General features: G+C 42.0%; 1 protein-coding gene and 1 pseudogene across 1 annotated transcript in view; both read left to right on the forward strand.

Moving 5' to 3' along the window:
- The window catches only part of MRPS28 (mitochondrial ribosomal protein S28), a 138,257-nt gene that overhangs the window by 24,803 nt on the left and 91,331 nt on the right, over positions 1 to 22,123 (forward strand). Inside the window, exon 2 of the mRNA XM_075550637.1 lies at positions 20,131 to 20,312. Coding sequence (XP_075406752.1) covers positions 20,131 to 20,312 — 182 coding nt within the window. The remainder of the gene's footprint in view (positions 1 to 20,130; positions 20,313 to 22,123) is intronic.
- Positions 6,500 to 7,543, forward strand: LOC142448740 (DNA-directed RNA polymerase II subunit RPB7-like; annotated as a pseudogene).

Below are 22,123 nucleotides of genomic sequence, written 5' to 3' on the forward strand. Positions count from 1 at the left end.
TTGGTCCAGCTCCCCCACTCACTTTAATACCCTTTCTGACATCAAGAGAAAAAACCAAGGTCTAAACGTTGGCAATAACTTCGCTTGTCAGTTTTGCTACACTTAGCGCAGTTGTTTGCACATGCGTTTGACACCTAAGCTTGCATCTGATTGGCTGCGCTGTAGATCAGTGAAGTGACGGTATTGATGATAGGCTTACGTCTATTTTTGGAGTGCCATGCGATCCACCCACGCTACGTTTGCGATTGACTAGTAGATCAGTGAAGTGACGGTATTGACAGGCTCACGTCTATTTTTTGAGTGCCACGCGATCCACCCACGCTACGTTTGCGATCGACTAATAGATGGCGACGGACATGTTGAGCGCCCACCCCTGGCTTAGGAGCATCAGCAGTTTCTGCAACAAGCTCAGGGCAGACCATTCAAGTTCTTCAGTTAAGAGGAGACTAGCCTCAGATTGGGTTGAGGGCTTCTGCTGACAGTGGAAAGTGACATACATTTAGAGGCTCAAGGATCTCATTCTAATTTTCGAGTACTTTAGTTATAGAACCCTGGTGGTTTAGTGGTTATGTTTTGAGCTGTGATTCCCATGGTCGGCAATTCAAAATAACCAACAGCTCCTTGGGAGAAAGATGGCTTTCTACTCCTGTAAACAATTAGTCTTGGAAACCCACAGGGGATCACTATGAATCAGCATTAACTCAATGGCTTTGAGTTTGGTTTTTGGTTGGTTATTGAAACTTATAAAGCCAAGGGTTTATTCATTACAAATATAATTTTTTCAACAACAACAAAAAGGTGATTGATTATACATGTAGACCACACTGAATGGAATACAAAGGAATCAAATAAACTGCATCTTTGGGAGGAGATTATGGAGAAGCTCAACATCATCAGTTACTACAAGGCCAGAGACTGACTACAGAGCAGATCATCAATTGCTCATATGCAAGTTCAATATATAATAAGTCCATGGAGCCATAATAAAACCTTAAGTATATCCCTCCTGAATTTAGAGACCACTTCAATAGTAAATTTGAAGCGTTGAAGACTAACGTACAAAGACCACGTGAGTTGTGAGATGACACAAAGGACTTCATGCATTAAGGAATAGAAAGCTCATTAAAAAGACAGAAGACACCAACATGGATGTAAGAAGAGCCATTGGGGTTTGCTCTTGAGTAGCTAAAGCAAAAGGAAGAAATGATAAAGTTCATAAGCAAAGAGAAGATTTCAAAGGGCAGCTTGAAGAGGTAAATGAAAGAATTGAGTGGCGATATTGAAGGATGCTACGGATAAAAATTTAAATCGTGCAGAAAGCATCAAAGGAAGAAGGAAGGAACACACAGAATCACTGCACCAGAACAGATTGCTGAATGTTCTGCCATTTCAAACGTCTCATAGGATCAAGAGTAGATGGCATTGAAGGAAGAAGTCCAAACTGCATTTCCTTAAAAGCATTGGTGAAAAACAAGACTCCATGTATTAGTGGAACATCAGTGAAGATATCTCAACACGTGGATGCAGTGCTGGATATGCTCACTGGTCTATGGCAAGACGTTTGGAAGACTTTACCAAGCATGTAAAATCTGTCTGGGTGACCAACTGGAAGAGGTCCATACTTGTGCTTATTCTAAATACAGGTGATCTGACAGAATGTGGAGATCATATAATAATGTCAAAATCACATAGAAGTAAAATTTTGTGAAAATTATTCACAATCAATTGCAAAAGTACATAGGAAGCTGCCAAGAATGCAAGCCAGGTTTAGAAGAGGTATGGAAAACGGTTATAATTGTTAATATCATATGAATCTTGTCCTAAAGCAGAGAATGCCAGAGAGGTGTATGTTGAGCTGGTTGAAGTAAAAAAAAACAAAAAACAAAATGGGGCAAAAACACCCGGCAGGCCGGATAAATGTCCTCGGTGGGCTGCATGTGGCCCATGGGCCATAGTTTGAGGACGCCTGGTCTAGAAAAACACAACCAATGATACTGAGATATGAAAGAAACTTATATCTAGAAATAAATGAGGAAGGCAGTCCAGCCCAATCCATCTTAAGTCCCTGGATCTGATGTTAACCTGGAGCCCTCTTCAGACTGGCGTGGCTGCAGTCCAATGACGTAGAACGTTGAAGCAGGAGGAAGTTCACAGGTGGTGGGTGCAGAGTAGTGCAGCTTTGCAGCCAGTGGAAACATGGTAAAGCACCAATAGGTCTTGGGGTCAGGGGTCAACATAGGTCCTCTGGAGGCAGGCACAGAGCCCCAACAAGCAGGAAGGCAAAGGGGCAGAGAGAAGGAGGAGCAGTTACCCAAGGCTCTCTTATAAAAGGGCTACCTCCCCGGGGAGGCATCATCAGGCTGTGACTTCGCCCCTACATGGTCACACAAATTCAAGTTGACATAAAATCTAGCTGCCAAAGATATTTATCACTGCCATTGAGTCAGTCAATGCTGACTCATAGCGACTGTGCTAGTCACATAAGCACCTGTCAACTTGAGTGAAGGGGTGGAGTCTAGCCTGTCAGGTCACAGCTTGATGACCTCATTTGGAGGCGGGACAGGGATAAATCACTCACTAGAGGCCAGACTCTCACTCTCTCCCTTCCCTTTTCTGCTGTTGAGACATTCAGAGAGCTGGTAGAGAGACCCATAGAGACCCGTGTCCGAGTTGAGATGATTCCACCAACACTGGATCCACAAGACCTACCCACCGACCTTTGATCTTCCTACATTCGACATCATTACATGTGTTGCGTGACTCTGAAAAGGAATTTATAGACTAGTATCGAATATATGGGCTGTTATTGGACATATGGACTTGATTCTGGGCTGGGATATTTTCTTAATACACAATTACTCTTTGACTATAAAGTTCTTTCTTACACATATGTGAGTGTCAATGATTTTGTTTCTCTAGTCTCCCTGGACTAACACAGCGATCCCCTGTGGGTTTCTGAGAATGTAACTGTTTACGGGAGTAGAAAGCCCATCCTTTCTCCCACCGGTGTTTTATTGGCTATACAAAGACATTTGAGTGTGTGGATCATGAAAAAGTATGAATCACATTGTGAATAACAAACTTCAGAACACTTAATTTTGTTCATGTGGAACCTATACATAGACCAAGAGCTATAGACAGAATTCTCCTGGGAAATGAAGTTGGTGAAACATGGCCTATATACTATAGGTATGTGAGATAGTTAAAGTTTATTGTGCCAACCTGGTCGATAAACACATATGGGATTAATTGAATGGTGGAAAGATAAATAGCTCAGTGAGCCTTGCCTTTCTAGTTCTCGAGTCTCTTGGTTCTGATGGTCAGACTAGGGTGCAGTTGCCTTAGTCAGTTCCCTGCTTCAGCTGGCAAGGCTCACTTCCTGCAAGACATCCCTGAGAAGAAGCCTTATGGACCTACCCCGAAGCAGCCCTGGGTGCTGGAGCACCTGTGTGGAGACCCCTGCCAGTGCTGAGATGCTTACATGTTCACTGATTGGGTTTTCCAACTATAGTCGGTGTCATTGAATGTGTTTTGTGGGATTAAGGAGGACTTTGTAGATTGGTGTCAGACATATGGGCTAATGTTGGACTTATGGGCTTGGACAGCACTGGGTTGGGATGCTTTCTTAGTGCATACTTACTTATACCCTTTATATAAATAAAACTCTTCTATCCATGTGAGTTTCTGTGGATTTGTTTCTCCAGTCTGTCTAGACTAACACAGTATGTTATCAGGAGGTGCCCTGGAGAATGGCATCATGCTTGGTAAGTGGATGCTCAGTGAACAATAGACAGATCTTTAACAAGCTAGGTGGACACAGTGGCTGCAACAGTGAGCAAACATAAGAGTAAGTGTGAGGCTGGCACAGGACCAGGCAGTGTTTTGTTGGTGGTTGTCCCCACCAGTAACAACAGCACTTCTCTAATCAACCACATAACCATGAATGAGCATGATATCTGAGTTCTGTGTGTCATTGCATCGAGTTATAGAATCCTGCAGAGAAGTAAAGAGGGTTGCGGGAAAGATGGTTGGTGTCTGAATTGGTAAAAATGTGTTGGACAGTAGATGGCTGATGCTAATGGTCTTGAGTCTCTCTCCTCCCACTGAAATTAGAAAATATCAGCCAGTACACCCATGCCTTTTAACGAAGTCCGCCACACTCGGTTTGCCGTTCTAATGTTGCCTCTAGCGTAACTCTCACTTCATTAATCTTTTGCCTTGCCTGCCATCCTGTTGTTGTTAGGCGCCATAGAGGTGGTTCTGACTCACAGCGACCCTACAACAGAATGAAACACTGCCAAGTCCTGTGCACCCTCACAGTTGTTCTTAGGTTTGAGGCCATTCGTGCCTCAAACCATCGCCATTGTGTCCATCCATCTTGTTAAAATGTTCCACTACTAAGAATGCTGTCCTTCACCAGAGACTGGTCTTGGCTGCCATTCTAGAGCTTTCTTAATGCAACTAACTTGCTCTTGAACCTGGCCTGCCATGTGCTACTAAGGTCATCCAGGGTTTCTCAACTTCAGCACAAGTGACCTTTTAGATGGGATAATTCTAATTCATAGGACAGTGGAAGACTGTCCTATTCATTGTAGGATGTTTAGCATCATTCTTGACCTCTGTCACCAGCTGTGACCACCGACAGTGTATTTAAACATTGTCAAATGATCCTGAGGGGCAAATTCACCCTAGTTATCAACTTCAGGTAAGGCAATCAAGCTAGGTGGTGATTCGGTCTATAATAAATTGATTATTATTCTTAAACTTTTTTTCTTTTTGAATGCTTGCCCTTTCAGTCACTGAGTGCTTGTTATATGGCTGTTTAATGTTGTGAGGACAACACTTTAGGAATACACTCCCCAAACCAAAATATTAATGACAACCTCTGGAAAATGCTAGTGAACCAACTAATTTCCTAGAAAACGGATGCATAATGAAAAAGAAACATTTCTTATGAGAGTTTCTTATGTGAATTTTATCACCATCTATAGGAGAAGTTCCTATTTATAGTAGTATTCCAGCTGCTAAGGAAGGAATGATAGATGTAAAAAAAAAACCACTTCGCAGCCCCTAATTAATCAGTGGATTTAGGCAGTGAACATCATCCACTGTTAATATCACCTTCCACCGCATTCTTCCCCCCCCAAAAAAAAGTCCAGATATACTCTACCTTTTGATGGGTCCCACCTATGAGGCGGTGTTCCTGGGCCACCCCAGTCCCCCAGCAAGAAGCAGTTTGAATGAGATCAAGTCTCCAATGTCAACTTGTTTACTAAAAATAGGCTCCATTAAAAGATGCTATGGAGATGTAAAATTTCAATTCTAGGGAGTCACTGCATGGACGATTTAGATTTCTTAAGTAAATTGCATGGAAATAAAAGAGGCAGAGTAGTAAACTATAGATTAAAAGAGACTTAAAAAAATATCATTTAGCCACATATGTGGCTTTAATTTGGATCCTTAATTTATAGACAAAGAGAAAATTAGAAATTTGAACACTATAGGTAATCAGAAATCCTGTGAATGAGTTTTTAATTTTAGAATTATAATAAAATTGAAATTTTATTATTTTTAAAGCGATATCTCATCTTCATAGAATGTGTTAAAATGTGTATAGTTAAAATAGTATTTGAGTTTCACACAAATAAGCCAAGAGCAGAAGTCAGTGAAATGGACTGTACGTTGAAACTGGATTAGAGCTACACGGGGGTTCATTTTGCTATTCTCTCTATTCTTATATAAACTTTAGTTTTTCAATCATTGAAGTTTAATAAAAAGCTACCACTTACTATAAAATCGTGTCCTAACATGAATAGCCATATTCAGGTGGTGCCAGAATTACAAGTAGATTCCACCATAATAATTAAAATGTTTCTTTGGTTCAGGGTGTCATTAAATGTGAAGTTGAATTTTATTTAGGAAAGATAAAACGTCAAAAATTATAAAGGAATATGATTGTATGGCTTTTTTAAAATGGTCTGATTTGTGAAAATATTTACTTAAACCCCTTTTTTTCAGTGTATATGATTGAGTGTTTTGCCCTTTTCTTTCCCAATCTCTCCTTTCAAAGGGCACCATGGGTTAGAGGGGATTTGCCTGAGGCTTAATGCACTTGAGGGAGGACTGTGCAAATGGTTCTTGGACTTTGTCTCTCATCCACAGCCTCCCTCCTGCAAACCAGGTGCTCAACGTTTAGGCTCTAGTATAACTCCCTCCTATGGACTTTGATTGTATCGTTTATAATCCTTGGATCACACACACTGGTGTGCTTCTTCTGTGCGGCTTAACAGACTTCTGTCTTAGTTAGCTCCTGTAAGACTCCACATGCTTTTCTTTCTGATTGCTGGGCATCATCTGGTTTCTTCACCACACCTTGCTATCGCACCCTACCTTCAGTTTTCTCTTGCTGAGCGTAAATACTGAATAGGGCCACATCATAAGAACCAATTGTTCGGCGGCTCTGTGGCGGTCGGCGCGGCTGTCACTGCTCCTGGGGAAGATGTTCTACCACATCTTCCTGGAGCACGAGATCCATCCTGCTGCACCCGCGCTACTTCGGCCCCAATGTCCTCAACACGGTGAAGCAGAAGCTCTTCACCGAGGTGGAGGGGACCTGCACCGGCAAGTAAGTGCCGCGCGCTCCGCGCCGCCTGATTGTTTCCTGCGTCTGCCGTCCTCGCCCCATCCGCGGCCGGCCACCCGCTTTGCGAAGCCCCCCAACCCTCCCGGGCGACCCGGCCAGACCTTTGCCTGTTGGGTCCGTTGCCAACGTGGATAATGGGCTTTCTTCTGCGTTCCGCTGAGATGACTGGATTATGTACCTATTTCTTCAGCTCCTGCCGCGTGCCGGAGCCCGTGCGGGAGCACACAGCCTAAGCCGTGTTCTCTGCAGGTTACCCCCTCCCCGCCGTGCCCAGGGAAGATCTACAGTCTCCACAACTGGTCAAGGAGCAGTTCTAGTCTACCTTAGCTGGTTGCTATGAGTTAGGCTCGGGGTTTGGTTTGTACCCAGGGACCTGACGGGACACTTCTTGGGCCTCCCTGGATGTTTGTGAAGGGACAAAGCAGACAGACTTTGAAGGCGGATAGCAGGAAAGGCCTGGTGCTTATCCTTCCCTGGGCTCTGCGGAGCAGGTACGGCTTTGTCATTGCTGTCACCACCATAGACAATATTGGTGCTGGGGTGATCCAGCCTGGCCGAGGTTTTGTCCTCTACCCTGTTAAGTACAAGGCCATTGTGTTCCGGCCCTTTAAAGGGGAGGTCGTAGATGCCGTCGTCACACAGGTCAACAAGGTGGGACTCTTCACAGAAATTGGACCCATGTCGTGCTTCATCTCTAGACATTCCATCCCTTCGGAGATGGAATTTGTGCCCAACTCAAACCCGCCATGCTACAAAACTGTGGACGAGGACATTGTGATTCAGCAGGATGACGAGATCCGTTTGAAGATCGTGGCCACCCGGGTAGACAAGAACGAAATTTTTGCTATTGGCTCCCTGATGGGTAACCTGGGACTTGTAAGCTGAGCACGGTGGCCCCCCGCCTTGTCAGTCCTCATGGAGGAAGCAGGACTGCCGTACATCCCGAGTTGTGCGGAAGCTCAGGCGCCCTGCTCTGGGGACAAAAGTCAGAAGGCTCCATGCAGTCCAGAAGACGCCTGGCTCTGCTTGGAGCGTAGCTGCCACTCTGCGACCTTTCTGACTCTGTGTTTTCATAAATGGCTCCACGTTGCCACAGGAAAAAAAAAAAAGAACCAATTGTTCATGGATTGGGGCTCTGATTAATTGCAAGCACAAAATTCATTCATATGTTTATAGTTTATGCACCTGGTCTACTTTACAGACAGTGTGGTAGTTATTTAATTTCATGTCAAGTTGATAAGTAAGTGTAGGGGTGGAGTCAAGCCTGTCAATCAGGTCACAGCCTGATGATGCATCCTTGTGGGTGTGGCCTTCTCGTGAGGAATCTGGAAATTTCCTCTCTCCCTGAAGGTGGGCCACACTCTTTCTGCTTCACTTTCTTGCTGTTGAGACCCAGAGAGCTGGAGGAACCACGTGGAGACCCACACCACTGCTGAGATGCTTCCACCACTACTGGATCCACAAGACTTTAAATCCACCGGCCTATTATCGTCCTGCATTTGGCACCACTGCATGTAGCTGTGTGAGTCTGAAGAGGGATTTATGGAGTAGTATCAGACTTGTTGACTTTGACCTAGACTGGGCTGTTTTCTCAATATACAGTTGCTCTGATGTAACGCTCTCTCTTACGCATATGTGAGTGTCACTGGATTTGTTTCTCTAGTCAACCCAGTCTAACACAGACATTATCATTTTATCGAGGAATGTTAGAGATAATGCCCATGGGGCTGTGGTAATTCTATAATAGTATGTAGTCCTCAGGAACTGCTGATACACTTGCTGTACAGCTCTTGATTATTTTCTTTACTGCTGGTGTAAGTTATCTATTCCAACATAAATCACTCTAAAACTTAGTTCTCTATACAATTTACTCAACTTGTTTTCTAGAAGAGAAATGAGAACCACTGTACTTATTCTTGCTAAAGTGATAAAGCCTTACCACCAGATATTGTCAGGGGAAGCCAGCCCCTAACACATCATTACGGGTCCGGTAGGCACAATTGTATAGCGATAATAAGTAAAGATCATAGTAAAGTTACAGAGAGCATGAGAGATAGAAGTGAAGTATTGAAATAAATGGGAGTCAGTCACAATTCATGGTAGCATGCTCACCTCAGCCCCACTCGATGGTCTACGTGGAGGGAGAGAGCGAGAGTTTAATGGTAGCCCCGACCCCTTTTATATTCTCTGGGGACGTGCAAGCCCCCTAATTACAGGTGAGGACATACGTCACAGGAAGGGGCTGTACTATAGGCAATACAGTAATGAGAAGGGGTGGTCTAGGGACATACACGCAATAGGAAGGGGAGGGATTGGGGTTATACATGTGGCAAGATAGGCAGATCCTCAGTTCAGGATGGCGGCCTAACTTTGACCTATTCCCTAGATCTCCATAGGAACCATTATCAGTAGGGTGTGAACGCTTGGTATCAGGCCTCAAGGAGGAATAGTGTATTGTCCCCAGTAGCAGGGAGTGGGGCCTGCCATATAGTCTGGTTGACTAACTGCCCTGGGGAGGAAGGATGTCTGTAAGCATTTGACCTCTCCTCACACAGATATTGTGCGCTTGGCGGAAGGCTTACTGCTATCTGTACTGTAAACCCCCCTCCCTTTTTGGTTTCGTTCTCATTCTACCTTTTCATTAATTCTGGCATAACTGAGTCGTACCTTTTAATGTTTTTTTTTAATTATTCCTTCCACATAGATTTTTCAACTGCAATTTCCTTCATTCTGTTTTGTTATCACTCATTAACTCCCTTTCTGCCCACTAGAAGATGATTGGTTTCTTTTGTATATATTTGACTCAATCCCACTTTCATCTCTAATATTGGCTTCCAATGTTTTTCATTCATTCTTTATTGTCATTTAACGAGACACAGGTGATAAATAAGCATTCACTTTGCCATCTCACTAGCCATTTGATAAAATAGCATTTTTAGAACCATAGCACTGATTGGTTAGTGTTAAAGCAACGAAGACTTTTGTAGTACAGATAAACTAACCCCAAACCACTGGCATAGAATGAACTCTGACTCAGAGTGATCCTCTACAGGGCTTTGGAAACTGAACCTTTCTAGTAGGAGACAGCCTTGGCCTGGTCCTGTGGAGCAGCTGGGGACTTTGAAGCACCCTCTTTCCGGATAGCTGCGCCGTGCCTAACCCACAGCGCTACCAAAGCTCCCTTATTGCAGCACAGTCAGTTAAAAATGACTAGTTGTAGAATATGCATGTTGAGTGTGTTTCCCTTGCTAAGTACTACAGTGAAACAGTGTAATGCATTCTTTTTGTTAGGGTTTACTTTCAAAGAACAAGGTGGGTAGGATAGTATCTGTCTTCCATTTGTAATGTTTATCACTTTGTAAAACCCTGTTTATATTTTAGGGTACAAAATGCCTTTTCTGACCAATTCTTAAAGGAAGCAGTGACCTCCAAGGCATCTGCTTTACCTATGACAAATCTAAGTGGGCTTTTTAGCAGCATTTTCCATAAGCAGGGCCGGACCCTGAGCTTCATGAGGATGTCCTCCCAGCGGGGGACAGTGTGCCTTTAGACTGGCAGTCTGCAGCAGCAGGAGAGGTGCTAGCATTGGTGGTTCAGACACTTTACAAACAGACCCCTGTTGTCAGCAGAGATTGTGGGAGTAGCTACATTTATTATTTTTAGAAGTCACTTGACAAGAAAATGAGCTAAACGTGGCTTGTGCCCAAGGGATTCAGAGATGCTTCTAGACTGTAATCTTGGAAGGAGTGCTTTGTCTGACTGTGTATTTGATATGTGTTCTAGTGGTCTTTACACAAATTCAGGTGTTAATCCAACAGGTTTATACTATGAGTAAAATGTTTTCACTCACTGAAGAAACACATCGACTTCCCCTCTAAAACCTAGAGAAAATACCATTTACTATCATACTTCTCGTAGCTTGGACATTTCTTCATGGTTTTAAAGAAGATTATTATTTTAGGGACAGGCCATTGTCATGCTGAATTATCTGTAATGCTTAACGACTGGGTTCTACTGGACCTTCTTGTGATTCAAGGCTGTTCTCATTAGTCCATAGCTTAAGTTGAAAGTTGACTTCCCCTTACCTCCAAAACAAAGAGAAAGATGAAGAAAAGAGGAAACCTTGTCAATGTCAAACACAGCCGTGCGATAATGAGAGAGAACTGGTTATAGGGAAAAATGGGAAGAACCACCAGAGGTTGTTTGCAGACATGAAAAGGAGATGAAAGGTATCCTGTGTTTTTGTTGTTAGCAAGTAGCGTCGTGTTGTTTAAGGCCCATGGTTCTTAGCTGCCCAAAAAACTAAGGCAGTACTTTATTCTATAGACAAAAATCAACTCAAAATGGATCAAAGTTTATTAAATCTACATTTGAAGAAATCAGGTGTAACTTCTCAGGACCTTGGATTTGGCAATGAATTCTTAGATATCACACTTATAGTACAAGTATCAAAATAAAAACAGATTAGATTTTATTAAAATTTAAAACTTTTATGTATAACAAGCCATTATAAAGAGTGAAAAACACGTGGAATGGGAGGAAATATTTGGAAACTATATATAAGATAAAAGATTAATAGCAGAATATATATTTAAAAATGATGTCTATTGCTAAAATAAAAATTCAACAACATAATAAATACCCAAAAAGTTAGTAAGGCTGTGGGGCAATTGTTAGTGAGAATATGAAATGGTACATTCCCATGGAAAGCTGGAGGCTCCTAAAAAGTTAAACATAGATTTGTCAGTTATCCTAGCAATTTCACTTTTGGATATTATCTTGTGCTGGGAGCTTCTCTTGACTCGAACTACGGAAATGATGAACTTAAGCCTGGCAAGTTTCTGGCGGTAGCCGTGACTGAAGCACGATTGGCAGGTAAGATGGCAGGCTGCTAATTACTCCTAGGATAGGCGGGCAATGTGGCAGGCTACTGGCTCAACTCCATAGAACCGGATCTCAAAGGACAAGCCAGAGGTAGGAGCCGGACCCAGCAGAAGACAAGCATTTCCACGGCACCCATTTATAATGGAATCAAGTCACACCTCTAAGGAAATTTCCTTTCAATTGATTGACTGATCATAGCAGATCTCATGGAGATGTTTATCAAATGGTAGCTGTCATCGTAGGGAATTACTTGGTCTCAAGTGCCAAACCACTGAGAATCTTGGCCAGCGTGTTAACACAACACCTTAAATCACAATATTTACCCAAGAGAATTGAAAGCAGAGACTAAAGCAGATACTTATGTACAGATGTTCTTCGAATCGTTATTCACAATAGCCAAAAGGTGGAAATAACTTTGAAAATTCGCTAGTTGAAATATGCCAGACACAAAAGGACATATAATGTATGGTTCTGTTTATATGAGGTGATAGAGACAACGTAAAATAGAGGTTACCAGACCTGGGAGAGGAGAGGGAAAATTGATACTGTTGTTCTTGGGATGATGAAGTTCTGGAGATAGTGGTGGTAGTTGTACAACATGTTGAATAAACTTATTACCACTTAAAATGGCTAACATGATAAATTTTATATTGTGTAGATTCTACCACAATAAAAACTAACAAACAATTGCCGAGTTAGGCAAGTTACAAGTATATGTTGGAGATCTGGCTGTGAACTATGGCAATAAAAACATAGGCCCTGTGACGTACCTTCCAGCTTGAAATTATGTGGATTTGTGTCTTTATGAAAGTTATCATAGTTAATAGTTGTCATGGAGATGCCTACAACTAATGACAACACCATGTACCACTGAACAAAATGTAGCCCAGTCCTGGGTGACGTCCTTGTGAGTGTTGGTATGCTTGCGTCTGTTTCTCCGTACTCTGTGTTTTAAATGCCTTCTAATCTAGGCATCTCATATCTAGGGATCTCATATTCTGTGTGATCCACAGAGTTTTCTAAAGTAGATTGCCAGACCTTTCTTCCTAGCCTGCTTTATATGGATGCTCCACTGAAACAGTCCACCATTGCTGACCCTGCTGGTGTTTGAAAATACTGGTGGTGTAGTTCCAGCAGTAGCAGCTTGCCAGCCAGCACAATAAGAAAAACCTGCAGACATATGGCAGATACAAACTTTAACACAGAAATTTAGATGGAGCACTTACCATTTAATGGGCAGAGGGATTATTGACAAAATAATAGAATTAGGAAGACATGGTCCCTGTGTTCAAGGTCCCCGCTGAAGGTGAAGGAAGGTATAGTTCTTTAATTATCCTGTTTTCAGCATAAGTTCCTCCATGGCCTCCCAGGCATCCAAGGACTTTGCTGCAGAGCAGGTTGCCTGCATCGTCTTTAAGGAGGAGCTCCTTCCCAGGCTTTAGGCCCTGAGGCCAGTGTATGCGGTAGATGTCCAGATGGTCCAGTTTCAGATCCTGAAGGGTCTTCCGGCAGGCTTCCTTCCCCAGGGGCCTCTCGAAGAAGGTGGACCACAGCTTGCTGACGATGAAGAGGACCTCACGCTTCACCACCTTCTCCTTGAGCTTCTCCTGGGTGGCCGCACCCACCTCGCGCTCGTTCCGTACACGGGGACGCAAAGTGGCGGTACCCGCGTCAATGGCTGTCTTCACAGCCTCCTCGACTTGGCCTGGGGCAGACTTCCAGGTGCCCAGGCCCATGGTGGGCATCTTGGCTTTGGTGAGGAGCTCCACGAAGGTGGCCATGGGCAGTGCAGGGTGGCAGATTGCTCAGGACCTACAGCTTTATTATCAACCTCTCTAGGGAAAGGTTAATTCCTGTATTGAGGACTAGTGGAATCTTTTAAACTGACACAGATTCTAGAAGATCCAAAATGTTTTCTCATCTCGAAATGCCTTTGGAATGAGGCCGTATGGAAAATGTTTTGGGTTTTATTTTTTTAAGAAATATTTAGCACTAGTGAATAATTAATTTTATATATATGTGTAAATTATGCATAATATTTGTATAGAATTATATATAGTATATATACTATATAGTATAGTTATATATACCACCTAGTTATTTTCTACAAAGGGGCTCCAATAAATTTAAGGAAAACTGACTTAAACATTAATAGAAATTTCCCACTAACTTTTTGAAGCCCTTTGTGTATTTATTTATATGCACCCACTAAGGAGACACACACACACACCACCACCACCACCCACCCACCCCCCCCTCCCAGAGAGAGAGAGAAAGATACCCAACCACATACTTGCAGCACCAAACTGAACAATCTGAGCTATTTCAAGGCTCTAACTTACTTTTCTCTTGAACAGGAATTTCAGAGTCAGGTTATTGTCAAGGTTCGCTCTTCAAGTTCTTGACTTACAGATTAGAAGTTGCAATTCTTAAAGTAATACGAAGAAAAGACCAGCCATCCCCAGTCTTCCCTTTCCTTGTACTCTCCCCGGGTACACGCTGGAGGAGCCCCCTCTGCTGATACTCTCAGCTGTCTAGTGGCAGCTGCTATGAAGGGGCCACAGCTCCAGTAGAGGATCCAAGCAGCTGCTCCTGTCAGGGGCTCTTGGCTCTGATGGCTTACTCCGTCTTACTCTCCATGTAGCACCTCAAGAGGCCAGTTCCTGGCTGTGTCTGTGTGAGTCTCTAGGATGTTCATCCTTGGTTCTCTGCCAGAAACAAGGACTTTCTCAAGGTGCTCTTGTAGTGTTAGGACTCCAGCCAGCTTCACTTGCAGGCTCTGGATCTAGATCTGTGAGGGCAGTTCATAAAGCTCATGGGAAGACCATTATCTCTCAGTTCCATTCCCCACCCCCACAAACTTCTTGAAGCCCCCCACTTCTACTGTAGTGCCTTTGGTTTAAATTGACCGTTCCTTGGATTCCTGTCCAATGTGCTTCAACTGATGGCTCATCACCACCCCCTCCCTCTAGTGTCTAAGGGTCTTGCGTCAGCCAAGTGGTTTTCTTCTTTTTCTGGAGGCAGTTAGAAACTTAGGGTTCATGAGCCCAGTCTGATACCTAGTAGGTGAATATGACCAGATTTGTAAAATGAGAAATTTTCTTTTTTTTACTTATAAGCATTTAAAGATGGGAAAGTCTACATTAACATGTGGATTTCTGGCTATTATTGGAAAATTCACAAGATGTAGCTACACGGGCTTGGCTTTCAATTAACAGCTGGAGCCAAGGAGTGTCTGTGCCCACCCTGATGACTGACAGTGTGCTTGTAACCCTTGGAGGAGTTCGTGTATTGAAGCTCAGTCACAAATACTGCTCGGTAGCTTTTACATGTGCTATGCAGCTCTAAATAATATTTCCTCAAATTAAAAGTGTTCAATTTATCCTCCAAGACAAATCAGATTGTGAATGTTTCCCTGCGATTAGTTTGAGACAGAGTGCACACCACACAACACACAAATGATAGATGAGAAGATGGCACACATTTGTACTCAAAAGTTTCTGGAATAGCACGTGTATGGGAAAAAATTTTCAAGTAAAAAAAGTAATTATACATGTGTTTGTTTAGTCACGTCAATTTAATATGTGAAAGGGCTCCTAAAAAGTTAGTAGCACAAAAAAAATTGAAGAAGCTATTTTTCCTTTGTAGTTTTGCTTTAGGAAAAAGAAGAAAATTATGACAAATTAAGGTCATTTAAAAGTATTATATAACAAGGTTCATGTTCAGACTGATCATGTCTTTGTATTTACATTGGTATTAAAAGTCATAATTTTCATTAAGCCTGGATCAAGGTACATTTTACAGATGGCCACTCCCAGAGTGAAGTCAGTTCCCCTCTTAGAAGCCGTCTTCAAGGGCTCAAACGGACTCTCCTGCCCTCCGATGCCCATGCGGGAGGGAGGCTTTGGAGCCAACTGCTCACCTCATCCTGCTGAGGCTCTGATACGCACACATCCTCACACTTCCGGCCAGCCTCCACCAGCATGGGAGAGGAAGCAGACAAGCACACCTCGCTTCTTAAAGCACAATGCCACCTGGTTGCTTTCATTGGTGTTACAAGATGTAAATTGACACATTATTCTCTGCTCTCCCTTATAAGATTTGAAGGGAAAAAAATTACACCTCACCATGGTGAGGTGATTTGATATCTAGTGTCCTAGCAGGAGGTATGAGCATTGGTTCAGAGAACTGTATGCATTAGGCATTGGAGAAGACATGCTTTGGTTGGATGACCAATTGAATGACCATTGCATAGTAGTGTTTGAGCTAAGACTGAAACCAAATCTGCTTTCACCCAAACATTCTTTTTTAAAATTTTATTTATTTTTTTAGTCATTTTGTTGGGGGTTTGTACAACTCTTATCATGATTCATACATTCATCAATTGTGTCAAGCCCATTTGTATACTTGTTGCCAACACCCAAATATTCTTAGCCAGTTTACTCAACCAATCCACCATTTTGATTAGAAAAAAATAAAACGATTAAGTCATCCCCAATAAGTTGTTTGTACCAGATGTAGAAAACAGACCTCATCTATAGATATTTGAGAAATGAAAAATAAGATTAGTACAACTGCATAATAAGATAAAATGTTAAACCTAATAGAAGTTTATGACATTTTGGTAGACTCTCAGGCACATCTGGTTCATTTTAGTAACATTTACTAGGGAACTACTGCTCTAAGCACTCTATGAAGATTGATGCAACATATGAAGATTAGCAAAATTTATATATTTTTTTAATGAAAAAATATCTCACTTTAGTATTTTTCATGCATAATATTTGGTTCAACATGCTAATCGGCTTGTTACAGTACACACTGTAAAGGCCATGTTGTTAGGTGTGCCATTGAGTTGATTTCAACATATATCGACCGTAGGTACAACAGAGTAAAATACTGCCCAAACCTGGACCCTCCTAGGTGTGAACCATTGTTGCAGGCACCATTTCAGTCTGTGGAGCTGGGGGCTTCCTCTTTTTCAGTGCCCGTCCACTTTCCCAAGCATAAGGTCCTTTTCTAGGGACTGGTCTCCCTGGATGACATGTCCAAAGCACATGAGACAGAGTCCACGAGCCTTGTTTCTGAGGACCATTCTGGTTGTGCTCCTGCCAAGACAGATGTGCTGCTTCTTTGGCAGTCCATGGAACTTTCAAGATTCTGTGCCAACACCATACTTCTTAAGCAGCGATTCTTCTTCAGTGTCCAGCTCTCACATGCTTATGAGGCGATTGAAAGTGCCATGGTGTCGGCCTGGTGCCCCTTAGTTCTCATCCTTGCTTTTCAGCTCTGCACGAAGGTCTGTGCCGCACATTTACGCAATGCAGTGCGTCCTTTGTTCTCTGGACTGCTGCTTCCAGATTTATAGTGGATGCAAACAAGATGAAATCCTTGAAGACTTCCGTTTTTTCTAAGCTTATCATGATGTTACCTCTTGGTCCATTTGTGAGGGCTCTTACCTTCTTTACATTGAGTAATCCATTCTGAAGGATGTGATCCTTGATCTTCATTAGTAAGTGCTTCAAGTCCTCACTGTCGGTTAACAAGATTTTGTCATCTGCAACTTGCAGGTTGTTAATTAGCCTTCCTCCAATCCTGATGCCACCTTATTATTCATGTAATCCAGCTTCTCTGATGATTTTCTCAGTTAACAGATTGAATAAGTATGGTGAAAGGATACAACCCAGATGCATACCTTTCCTGATTATAAAGTGCAGTATTCCCCTGTGTTGTTTGCAAGACTTCCTCTTGATACATGTCCAAGTTCCGCATGGGCACAGCGATGTACTCTGAGAGTCCCATTCTTCTCAAGGCTATCCATAGTTTTTATGATCCACATAGGCAAATGCCTTGGCATTGTCAATAAAACACAAGTAAGCCTCTTTTTCTCTGCTTTCAGCCAAGATCCACTTGACATCAGCAGTGATATCCCTTGCTCCACACCCTCTCTGAATCCTGCCAGTCTCTGGCAGCTCCCTGTCAATGTAATCCTACAGCCATTGTTGGATGATCTTCAGGATCTTCAATTCACTTGCTTGCAATATCAATGATAATGTTTTATAGTTTGAGCATTCTGTTGGTTTACCTTTCTTTGGAATGGTTCAAATATGGATCTCTTCCAATTAGTTGACCAAGCAGTTGTCTTCTTAATTTCCTGGCAAAAACGAGGGAATGCTTCAATTAGGATTTCATAGATTCCTGCTGCATTGTGTTTTGCTAACGCCTTCAGTGCAGCTTAGACTTCTTCTTTCAGAACCACTGGTTCTTAATCAGCTGCTGCATTTTGACACAGTGCTTTTTGGTGCGGTGACTGCATTCTTTTCACCTTCTGTGCGTGCTTCCTGCGTCAGGCAGTATTTTTCCCACAGAAACTTTCAATGTTGCAATTTAAGTCTTGCATTTTCTTGAATTCTTTCAGTTTTTAAGTTAGGCTGAGTGTTTTCTTCCTTTTTAGCCTTCTAACTCTAGGTCTTTGCCCATTTCTTTATATTTTACTTTGTCTTCTCTAACTGGACTTTGAAATTTTCTATTGAGCTTTTTGACTTCATCATTTTTTCCATTTGCTATAATTAAGAGCAAGTTTCAGAGTCTCTTCTGCCATCCATCTTGGTTTTTTCTGTCTTTCCTGTCTTTTAAGTGACCTCTTGCTTCCTTGGGCTTTGATTCTTGATTTCGTCCCACAGCATTTCAGGTCTGCTGTCATGAGTGTTCAGTTATCAAATATGTTTTTAACATGTTCTCGAAATTACTCACGTGCATATGGTTGGCTCTCAGGGGCTTTTAAAAATTTTCCTCAGCTTCCACCTGAACTTACACATGAGCAGGTGTAGGTCGGTTGTGCAGTCAGCTCCCAGGCGTTTGTAGCTGCTGACCCCACAGATGGAGTTTATTTAATTTCTGTCTGTTCCTTTGGAGAAGTCCACATGTGTAGTTGCCATTTGTGTTGTTGAAAAAGAACATTTACTGTTAACAAGTTATTGGTCTTGTAAGATTCTGTCGTGCGATATCCAACTTCATTTCTATCACCAAGACTATATTTTCCATATACTGTCCTTTTTTATTGGCATTCCAATTGCCAATAATTATCAATGCTTCTTGATTGCATGATCAATTTCAGACTGAAGACAGTAACATTAATCGATTTCTTCATCGCTAGTATTAGTGATAGATGCATACATTGAAATGGTAGTTGTATTGACTGAACGTCCTGGAAGGTGGATAAGCCTGACCTTATCACAGATAGCCCTGTACTTAAGGATAGATCGTGAAACGTCTTTTGCGACAGTCCAAGAGTGTCATTTCTGGCCTGGTAAATCAGATGATTTTCCATTCAAAATGGCCATACCAGTCTGTTTCAGCTCACAGTTGCTTAAAATATTGATCTTTGTGTGTCCATTTAATTTTTGACAGCTTCCAATTTTTCTAAATTCAGACTTCCTATTCCATACATACTGTAAATAAATACTCTTGTTCAAGGTAGATTACTTTTTGTTCATTAAAATTTGTCATGATCATATGTGTATCTGGTTAGCTTTTTGGATTAAGGAAAAATTGCCACTATATCATGTTCAGGGTAGCACCTAAAAATTGACTTTATCCCTTTTTCCAGACCTCCTACTAGCTGTTGTTCACAGTAACCTGTGACAGTGAAGGGCTCAGAACTCTGCTAGCATTGTTTTTAAAGATTTTATTGCGTCATACCTTCCATGTCCCTAAGTCATTCAAGCAGTTAGTTAGGCATCTAGCGACTCAATAAAAGGTTAGTGGTTCGCATCCTAGGAGAAGTACCTCGGAAGAATGGCCAGGCAACTGGACATAGCCATTAAAAGGCTCATGGTGCTCCTTTTGGGAACACGGTGGCCACCAAGAGCTGAAATGAACACAATGGCGACTGGTTGTGTGTGTGTGTGTGTGTGTGTGTGTGTGTGTGTAAGGTGACCAGACACCCCGCTTTTGGCGGGACAGTCTAGATTCTTAACAATTTTCCCCACATCCCACGGCTTTTTTAAAAAGTCCTGATTTTTGGAAAGAATGCACGACAAGCTAGGGGATATGGTTTTCGGCTGCCATGTGGCTCTTTCGCCACGATATGAGTTTCATGAATGGTGTCCTGCTTTACCAATGTTAAAATCTGATCACCTTAGTATAATCATTTTACTGGGGCTCTTATCGCCATCCATCCATCCATCCATCCATTGTGTCAAGCACACTTGTACATATGTTGCCATCATCGTTTTCAAAACATTTTCTTTCTACTTGGGCCCTTGGTATCAGCTTCTCATTTTTCCTCTCCTTTGCCTACCCTCCTTTCCTCATGAACCCTTGATAATTTATAAATTATTATTTTCATATCTTACATCATCCACTGTCTCCCTTTACCCACTTTTTTTTTGTTATTTGTCCCTCTGGGGAGGGTGTTACATGTCGATCGTTGTGATCGGTTCCCCTTTCTCCCCACACCTTCCCCCACCCTCCTGGTACCTGGTACTCTCTTTATTGGTCCAGAGGGGTTTATCTCCTCGATTCCCTATGTTGCGAGCTCGTCTCTATACCATATATTTTTATGTTAAATTATGTACATGTCTATTTCTTTTCTCATTTAGGGCTCCCCCAAGACTGTGGAATCCTTTGCATCTATGCTGAGACACTCACCCCTGACACAGATGGGACCTGCCAAAGATAAACTGGTCATTGGACGAATCTTTCATATTGTGGAAAATGATCTTTACATAGATTTTGGTGGCAAGTTCCACTGTGTGTGCAAAAGACCAGAAGTGGATGGAGAGTAAGTAGCATCATTCCTAAGTCCTTTAAGAACATCCATATATTGAGATAGATCAAAAGCATTATTATTATACTTAGTTGATTTTTTTTACTATGGTTAATATATATCATAAAATATACCATTTTAATCATCTTTGAGTGTAAAATTCAGTGACATTAATTACATTCATACTGTCATCCAAACATTACTATTATATTTTTCCGAAATGTTTTCATCACTCCAACAATTCAGTAACTACTAAGTAATAACTCTATCTCCACTAACCTTCAGCCCCTGGTAATCAGTAGTACCTAGTAATACTAGTCACTAATGTAGATGAGTCTAAATGTGTTAGGCTGGGGTGACTAGTGAAACAAATCCAGAGAAAACCTTTATATCAAGAAGCATTCAGCCCAGTCCAACTCAAGTCCAAAAGTCCAGTACTATTCTATAAGTCTCTCTCCTGACTCACACAGTCTCAAGCAATGGTGCTGAATGCAGGAAGGTCACAGGCCAGTGGGTGCACAGTCTTATGGATCCAATGGTGGTGGACACATCTCCAGGGCTCTGGCAGCAACCAAGGTCTCCCAGCAGGAAGGTGAAGGCACAGAGAGTGGGGAGGAGGCTCCCAGGATCCTTCTTATGGGAGAGAAGGCTTCACCCACAGGAAGTCACCATTGTGCTGTGACCTGACTGACAGGCTAGACTCCATATAAAAATACCTTAAAGCTGACATGAAATTATGTAACTGCCACTCTATGCATTTGCATATTTCTGACATTTCATAAAAGTGGAATCGTCCTTTCTTAGTTCACTCAGCATGTTTTTAGTGCTCACACATGTTGAACAGTTATTAAAACTTCATTTCTCTCTGTGATTGAATAATATCCCACTGTATGTATAGACTACATTAAGTTTATCTAGTCCTCTGTTGACGATGACCATTTAAGATGCTTGTACATTTGGGCTGTTGTAAATAGTATTATAGAGAGCACTGATGTGCAATATCCGTGTTGTGAATCTCTGTTTTCACTGTGGTTGGGTAGACAGCCAGGAATGAGATTGTTGGATCAGATGGCACTTTTATGCCAACCATTTTTTTAACAGAAATGCTAAATGATTGCCTACAGTGGATGCACTGTTTTGAATTCCCACCAGTGGCACGTGAGGGTCCCAGCTTATCCGCAACCTGACTGGAACTTGCTATTTTCCATTTGTTTGATACTAGCCATTCTAGTGTTTGTGGATTAGTACTGTATTAATTTTAATTTGCACTTATTTAATGACTAACAATGTTGGGCATCATTTCATATGCTTATTGGCATTTGTGTATCATGCTTGAATAAATTTCTCTTCAAGTTCTTCGCTTATTTTTGATTGGGTTGCTTGTCTTTATGTTGTTGCATTGTAACTTTTATTCATGTTATTGGTATTAGACTCTTAGTTGTACGATTCACCAATATTTTCTCTCATTCTGCGGGTTGCTTTTTCACTTTTGATGAAGTCCAGTTGAGTTTCTCTTTTATTGCTCATACTTCTGGTGTTGAGCCTAAGACTTCATAGTCAGACCCAAAGTTATGAAGATTTATCCCGTTGTTTTATTCAGTAGTGTCCTCCCTTATCCACGGGGATATGTTCCAAGACCTCCAACGGATGACCAAGGCTCAGGATTGAACCAAACCCTAGAAGAGGGAGTTTGAAAAATTCATAGGAAAAATATCGTTCTCTTTTAATTACGTTTCTTCATAAACTTTTTGAAGACCCTTCATATATACTGTTTTCTTTTCTATACATACATGCAACATTGTGTTAGGCCAGGTTGACTAGAGAAG

This window comes from Tenrec ecaudatus, chromosome 5, assembly GCF_050624435.1.
Source record: "Tenrec ecaudatus isolate mTenEca1 chromosome 5, mTenEca1.hap1, whole genome shotgun sequence".
Classification (NCBI taxonomy): Eukaryota; Metazoa; Chordata; class Mammalia; order Afrosoricida; family Tenrecidae; genus Tenrec; species Tenrec ecaudatus.